The sequence below is a fragment of the Callorhinus ursinus genome, unplaced genomic scaffold, assembly GCF_003265705.2.
Source record: "Callorhinus ursinus isolate GAN/ISIS: 27379988/994484 unplaced genomic scaffold, GSC_fseal_2.0 scaffold16, whole genome shotgun sequence".
Taxonomy (NCBI): Eukaryota; Metazoa; Chordata; class Mammalia; order Carnivora; family Otariidae; genus Callorhinus; species Callorhinus ursinus.
The window spans coordinates 17,469,244-17,477,083 of record NW_027397078.1 but is presented as its reverse complement, the minus strand read 5'-3'; the positions used below and the strand labels follow the sequence as shown (position 1 = coordinate 17,477,083).

Here is a 7,840-nt window from a genome sequence, read left to right as displayed (position 1 = left end):
TGTGTGTGTGTGTGTGTGTGTGTGTGTGTGTGTGTGTGTGTGTGTCTGTTTTTAGGGGTTTTTATAAACAACTTTTTTTTATAAAGCACACTTTAGTTTACAATCTTTCTTTATAACTGTTATAAATTTTTAAACAACCCAAAATGCGTTCCATATAAAGAAATGGCAAGTTATTTAGCTATCAAGATTTTACATGTAGTTTTCTTATAACTTTTTTGTACAATTGCATAGACGTGTAAAACCTGCCATTGTTAACAAAACAATAACAGACTTAGAAACTACTGAAATCTACAGTATAGTACCACTACCCTTCACAAAAATATAGATTTTTTTTCTTGTAAACTCTTACTGTCTAATCCTCTTTGTTGTATGAATATTATAAAAACCATGCGGGAATCAGGAGTTGTAAAACATTTATTCTGCCCCTTCTTCATCTGTCATGACTGAAACTAAGGACTCCATCGCTCTGCCCAAATCATCTGCCAAGTGGAAAAGGCTTCCTACATTGTGTCCTGGAAAACAAAGAGAAAGAGAGACGTGACACTAGGTGCAGATTACATCAGCCTGACTCTTCGCCGTTTGGGAGATCCTTCCCCACTTCTAGGTGAAGACAACACAGAAGCTGCACCGAGGGTCTACACAATAGGATTTGATTGTTTCCCCATTTCCAGAAAGAAGCAAAGCCTTGTTAATGAAGCCATTCCACGTTGTTAGTATCAGCTTACTACCGGGTCAGGCTACTACTGTGGTCATTTCAGTGGGAAAGTGTCTGAGAGCGCACTCATCTTCCCAATGGAAGCCCCTAGCCGGAGGCTTCCACGGAGAAGCACAAGGTTCCCGTCACAACAGGACTATTTCCCGGTGGGATGGACCTTCCCCGCCCTGTCGTGGGAGATGACTTACTGTGCCCCTGGACTCGAATCTCGGTATCATCAGCCCCTCTCCCCAGACCTATCCCCACTGCCAGCGCCACCATGTATCGTCATCACCATTCTCATCACTGCCACCATGACCACGACACGGGATCTTCACTTCTGTGCTCTTTCAAGCCACCAGCTCACGTGTAAGGCTACGGTGGAGGAGATTGTTTTTTCTCTGCTTTTACTTGAGTTGAAAAAACAAACTCTTGAAGCAACCTTTTTGTATATTAACATTGAAATTTGGAAGCTACCTCAGAAAAATCACTCTTCATTCTAAATGACTCCACAGCCCAGTTACCATATGACCTATATGCAGAGCATGGATTTGGGTATCTGGTGAATCCATTTTTGTTCTCCTCCTAAATGGGGGCTAACTCTCCGAAGAGCCTTTTAATAATAATGTGACATGACCTAACATTGATCCCCCAGCATGGAGCCCCAAAGCAGGGCCATGTCCCTGCTACTCGGTGGCAGAGTTCAGCTCTAGGGGAAGATGATCTGAAACCTACTTTATGACTTGCCTTTTCCTATATGTCCCATATTTTTATATGGCTAATTTTAATTCTTGGACATTACTAAATCATTCCCTGCTCTTGGAGTACTGCCCCTGGAACTAAAAATGCTTTACGAGGCTATTACTAACTTGCCATGTATCAACTTTATGGATTCTCATAATTGTTAAAATCCCTGTAAAAATTAAAGATAGACTGGGGCAGGAATTCTGTTCTAGTATTTACTTCAAGAGCCATACCGTTTTTCAGTACATAAGAGAGAGGGTGTGAAGAGGGTTCAGAGGCAGGCACTTATCCAGTGAGGGCGTCAGATCAAGTTAAGACTCACTAAAAGTTTCACACCCTTCGGCCATTTACGCAAAGGTGATCGCGTTTGTAAATCTTGTTGAGCTTTATCAGTGCAAAGAGTTTCAGTGAGAACTAGTTAGGTTTTAAAAAATCACGTGGGATTTTGGTTGAGATGGCAAAGAGTTTAAAACCTGAACAAAGCAGCTGTTCTACTCCTAGAGTGGGCCGGGAGCGTGGCAGCCCTCAGTGAAGAATTGAAATCATCTTTGGCTTTTCTAAACCACAGAAACCACCGGAGGACCCAGTAGGTTCTTTGCTGCTCCTTAGAGCACCCTATTATACCTGATGCCACCAGGCTAAAGGGCTTCCTTTGTATCTGTTTTGGACGGCCCAGCAACCCTGGGAGATCTACCCAATTATTCGTGCGTAACTGGAAACGAGTGGATGACCTGCAAATTTTTAATGACTTGCTGTCTTAGCAGCCATTAATGAAGCCAGTACAAACAAAACCCAAGACCCTGACAACCTGATACCTGACTAGAATTCACACCATTTCTCATCACCCACATCTAGCTATAGTGGAGTCTACCAGGGAGGTAGAGAATGTATTACAAGACCTAAACCGAACAGGGAAGAACTCATTTTTCCCATTAGCTTATTGATGATAATCAAAAAGTACCTATTTAAACCTGTGTGCTGGGGAATGTGGCATGCAGTTCACAAGTGAATGCATTGCTTCTACTCCTTGAAATGGTGTTATTACCCAGAAGGAAAATTCTTGAGACTCTCCAGAGGCATCATTTCTAGGGGTATCTGCTATTTAAAAAGTGACTAGGTAAAAGAAAGGTTGATAATTCTTAATACACCTCCCACCCTCCCACAAAAGGTGAGGTGGCCTTTCACCTGTCTGGACAGTTTTAAATGTTCACAAATGACCTCAGGCTCTCCCTGTGCTAGAAAAAAGAACCTTCAGAGCCCCCTCACCACATCTAGAGTAATGCCTTTGGTTACTTTATTCACAGATACCTGTTTCACCAGAAGAATGATGGCAATGTTTTTCATGGAGGTTTGCATTAGAGCCAAGAAAAAAAAATTCTATCTCTTTGACAAAATACTGCCCCAAAGAATCATAACTCAATCCACTGGAGGCCTAAAACTGCAGTGTGATATGGACACAGAAAACAGATTTGTATCCTGGTTCTGTGATCTGTGTGTGTGAGGCAGAACATTAGTGAGGTCATTAATTTTATCTGACAGATTTTTCTGAAGCCAAAATTAAAATCTCATACTATGACTGTGACAGGCACCGAGAAGCGTCTGCCGTTGGCTTCAGGCCCAAATCAGGCCCAAATGCGCCTATAGAAAGTATTTGTTTAATCCATTCTTAAGCGAGGATTGTTGAGCACAAAGGCGCCATGCATTGAACATTAGGGCAGTGCTATGTTTTTCCAAGTTGGCGCGAACTGCAACACGTTTCGTCTCCCAGGCCACTGCCGCCTGAGGGACTTGTTTTCCGCAGTGATTGGAATGGAGACTTTCTGGCTGAGACCCAAGACCTCAAATAGCAATCTGGCACTCTATTTTTTTTTTGTTTTGTTTTTTTAAAGTACAGTCCCCAAATAAATGGTTAGCATTCACTTGGCCACAGCAAAGCTGGAGTGGTGCAGTGAAATTTGTGTTTCTCTTCTCTATAATTTAATCTTTGAAAAACTATCTGATCTACTGTAACTTTGAGGTAATTTTTGTAACAACAAAAAGAAATCACTTTGATTCTTGGGTTTTCTGGAAACGTAACTGGACTGTAATATGGCTCAGGTAATAAAGTTTCCGAAGGCCTCTGTGACTTGAATGATACACGGGCGGGCCTTTTCTAAGATTTGTGCATGAGAGAAACATGTTCAGGGCAGTCACAATTAAGGTGCAGCTTTTTGTAAGACAGTAAGAGAAACTGTAAGGGACACTTACCATAAGAATGAACCCAAGAAGCCTCACATAAGAAGTACGTGAGCCAGGCAAACTGTCAGGAGCATTCACTGCTTCACCAATTCAGGTTTCCTGTGTTTTTCCTCCCAGCCTACCCCTCCCCAATCCCTAGGACCCCAGTGTCCTAAGCCTTGGAAGAGAGCACTGGTGCAGACATTAAAGGATCATTAAAGTCATTACACTTGCCTGGCCTGGTGTTGGCAGACTTTCGGTATGGCTCCTTATGTTCAAATGAGTCTGAGCCTACTCTCGTCTAGCCTGTTGCTGCGGATCTAGAATCTTCTCATGTCCACACTCCCTCCCCGTCCAACCCGTCTCCCAGGATAGATGTTACGGCCACCCGTGGAAGAGCTTTCCTTCTCCCATCCTTCACGCTAAACTCCTGGTAAGGACAAGCTGGTTTCCCTCGGGCTGTCACTCAACACTCTGTCATCTACTAGTCCTTTGATGAGGTAACTGAACGTTCAGACGCTCTTTTTGATAAAAGTACGCAGCAGCTTTCCCTAAAAAACCTCACACCACATTCAGTGATAATACTGTACCCTACCCCCTTTTATCCCACAAATAGGCACTTAAAAACACCCTCAGGACTCCAACATTCAATTTTTATCCCTGACTTGTTATGCTCTATCCGGGTTTCCAAAGGTCAAGCGAGAACAGAGCGCTTTTCTACAGGGCTAGCTGACGTGATGCGAGCCTTTTGGACACCATTTTCTCAGGTGGCAATTCAGAAGAGTGTGGCTCTGGACCCTGACTGCCTGGATTCAAATTCTGGCTCTGTCACCTTGAACACACTGCTTACTTTCTCACTGACTCAGTTTCCCTGTTTGTAAAATGGGGTTAATAAGAGTACCTACCTCTTAGGTTTGGCATGAAGATTACCTCATGAAAAAGATGGCAAGTGCTTACAACCGTGCTTGGCACAATAAGTGCTCAAAAAAAAAAAATGTTAGCTGGAGTGGGAAAGGAGTGTAGGAATGAGGAAAAAAGAAAATAAAAACAAAATGAAGTCATTCCAGAAGAATAAAAAACCCAGGGCACTGGCAGAAAAATGCTAGGGTCCTGAAAGTACACAGAAACTTGAGGACTCCTCAGTTCTGTTCGAGGCTAAATTTACGTTGAGGGTTTTGTTTGCGTTACAAATGGCAACAGATGGTGAACTGCACGCTAACGACCTAGGGACTACCAAGGGTTGCCATTTTATAGAGATTCCTGCTCCCCCAACCCCTGGTCCTATCGTCATGGTGATGACAATGGCAATGAACATTTGAAGAATGTTCCTCATGAGCTGCAAGTGGAGAGGTGACTACCATCCTGACATGATGACACATGTAGTACATACATGCGCGTGCACACACACAATTCTTACACAAACGCCAAACACAGAAAGCGCGATGAGACACACAGAAGCCGTGGCTGTGAGCCTGAGTCTCACTAACCTCTCTCATTGGCTTCCCAGGGGTATTTCTTCCTTTAATAATGGAGAGAGGAAGAGGCAGAGATATCAGAAAGGAAAAAAAAATGCATAAATATACAGTTTCATACCAATTTTGCTGCTTTTACCAAACAAAGGTTGAGATGACAATTCATTTATTCCCTTCTGGAAAAAAACAACAACAACAACAACAACCAGAAACAAACAAACAAACCCGAAGGACACATCCAGTCAAATAACCTTTACATACACTTAAAATCAGTGTAAAACAGGTAACATGATCCAGGAGACATAACTTACAGAATCCATAGAGTTCATGTGTTCAACTGGATGAAAGCTGGTACAGCGGAGGAATCTGACAAATTGAGCATTGTTTTTCAAGGACAACTTTAGAACCTCAAGCTTAATGTCCAAAAATCTCAAGCTCTTCACTCTCAGCTGGACAATACACCGAAACATAAACGGGAACGGATGTGTGTGCCAAAAGTCTGCACCCCAAATACAAGGCGAAACGTCACAGAGGCGGGACTCCACCCCCTTGGGAGAACTCCTTCTATCTGGTAGAAGCTGAGCATGCCCAGGATGAGATTGGGGGCATTTGAGAAAAAAAAAAAAAAAAAAAAAAAGAGGGGAAGGAGATGAGTCTCACTAAGGGGCAAGCCACAGAGACAGATCCAGGAACGAACCCTCAATTTCCTTCTCCTAATTCAACAGATACCAGGAACCTTGAGAGTTGATGGCTAAAGACCCACTGGCCTTGTTTATTTTAGCGAATCCTCCGACTGTATGCATTTATTTATTTTTGAAAAGCAGGTTCTGGTCAAGTTTTCTATGGTAATATTTATAATTGGACAGAACACTAGGGACCTCTGACCATACCTAGCATGTCTGGGGCTTGCAATTTCCTCTCATCACCAGGGCCTTCAAGTGAAATACTGGTTTTCAGACTCTGACTTGAGCAGATAAAAATAGAGCTGTGGGAGACCCTGTACAGCATCTCCTGACTCCCCCCACCCCAGGGCCCCCCATGCTCAGCGGCTGCAAGGACTAAAGCACCCTGGAACAATGCGAGGACTACTCGTCCAGACCAAAGAAGTATGGCCCTACTATTCCAAAGCAATCTTTCACAATTCAAGTTCGGGGTCTAAAACTTCTAGGATACATTGAAAGGTTTTCTAAGTAGGACTCTCCCTCCCTCCCTCTTTTCCTTCCTTCTGAATTTTCCCAAGTGAGTCAGATTTCTTAGAAGTATAAAAACTGCAGGGGCGCCTGGGGGCTCAATTGGTTGAGCGTCTGACACTCGGTTTTGGCTCAGTTCGTGATCTCAGGGTCTCGGGGTCGAGTTCCGCTTCGGGCTCTGTGTGCAGCATGGAGTCTGCTTGGGATTCTCTCTCCCCTCTCCCTCTGCCCACCCCCTACTCTCTCTCTCTCTGAAATACATAAATCTTTTTTAAAAAGTATAAAAACTGCATGCTTGATCATATAAGCATGGTCAAGATATTCATGATGCTCCTCAAACCAGGGGAAAGAGAGAAAAAGGGGTACTGGCTCCTTAGTTGTGGGTGTTGCCAGTGGTAGGCCCATACCAGATGAAAGGAAAAAGGGGAGGGAGGAGAACATCAGTTCGTTCTTAATAGCTCAGATGAATCCCAGCATGAATTACTCATCCATTCCTTTCCACTCCTTTATCAAGTCCTTTTTTCATGTTTGTTATTTTGTGGTTACACTGTCTCATAGAATTCATTCCCTTCCCCTACAAGACTGTGAGGTCCTTGAGGCCGGGGCCCATATATCGCTTACCCATCTTCTGTGTCCCCAGTACCTCCTGTACCTCGATACTAGGGGATGCTGATGAATGCTGGTTGAATTGAATTAGTCAGGTAGCCACTAGACCACGGTCAAGAGTCCTTTGGTGTTTGCGGCAACCTGGCCTTGCCCGTTACCCTTTAAGTTGCGTGCCAAGGGCTGGTAACTTGTTCTGGCTTACGCTTTGGTCTATTTTTAAAACTTAAGAGCTTCAGGAAGGAGTGTTGTTAGAAAGCAGTATGATTTAGTTTCAGAATGTCATTAGTGGTTCCCTGAGTGATAAAGGTTACATGTCTTTATTCTACACCAAGCCGTATTCGAGCTCAGTATCCACTGGCCACTGCCAAATACGCAGCAAATGACTTGGGTTTTGTTTCAGGTACTTCTTCAGAAGCCATGTTTCACGTACAGTGGGCCTTCCAGAGCCACGTTAATCCTGATCTCTTTCAAAATCCGCCGTCATCACTTGGGTTCCGATGAGCTCACTACCACAGTACCAAAGTTAGTTCTGCTTTTTGTTTAAAGAACGTTAAACAGTATTTTCTACTGTTGCAGACTAGTTTCTGTACTGACAAAACAGAGGCTATTTTGGTTGCGCCACTTAAAAACATTCTTTACCAGTAATAAAAGCTTCAAGTGCCAGGTAAGTTTTATTTCATGAATACATTCTTTGGAAATGAGTTTCCTTCGACCTTCACTTAGGGTGTCCATCTGGCAATGTGGGTATGTTGTCAGGAAATGAATCAAGAGAAGGAAATAGGCTGGGGGAGCCCTGCGTCTGAATACAGGGCGTGGTCAGGCCTGGAGAAGTCAAGTTTCCTCAGGCAGTAGGAACTTGAGATGATTCACTATTCAGGGTTAGAATCTCAGGACATGACTGTTTTGGGCCGGGGGGG

The 7,840-nt window shown here is 43.6% G+C and overlaps 1 protein-coding gene across 6 annotated transcripts in view; it reads right to left on the bottom strand.

Annotated features, from left to right (window-relative positions):
• Nucleotides 1-6: 6 nt before the first annotated feature.
• The window catches only part of DMD (dystrophin), a 2,222,747-nt gene continuing 2,214,913 nt past the window's right edge, over nucleotides 7-7,840 (bottom strand). For 3 of the 6 annotated variants that reach the window (XM_025857655.2, XM_073901938.1, XM_073901939.1), the window contains 2 exons: nucleotides 5,143-5,174; nucleotides 7-512 (listed from right to left, as the gene is read on the bottom strand). In XM_025857655.2, coding sequence (XP_025713440.2) covers nucleotides 501-512; nucleotides 5,143-5,174 — 44 coding nt within the window. In that variant the 3' untranslated portion in view covers nucleotides 7-500. The remainder of the gene's footprint in view (nucleotides 513-5,142; nucleotides 5,175-7,840) is intronic. The other 3 variants (XM_073901937.1, XM_025857657.2, XM_025857656.2) reach the window with 1 other exon arrangement.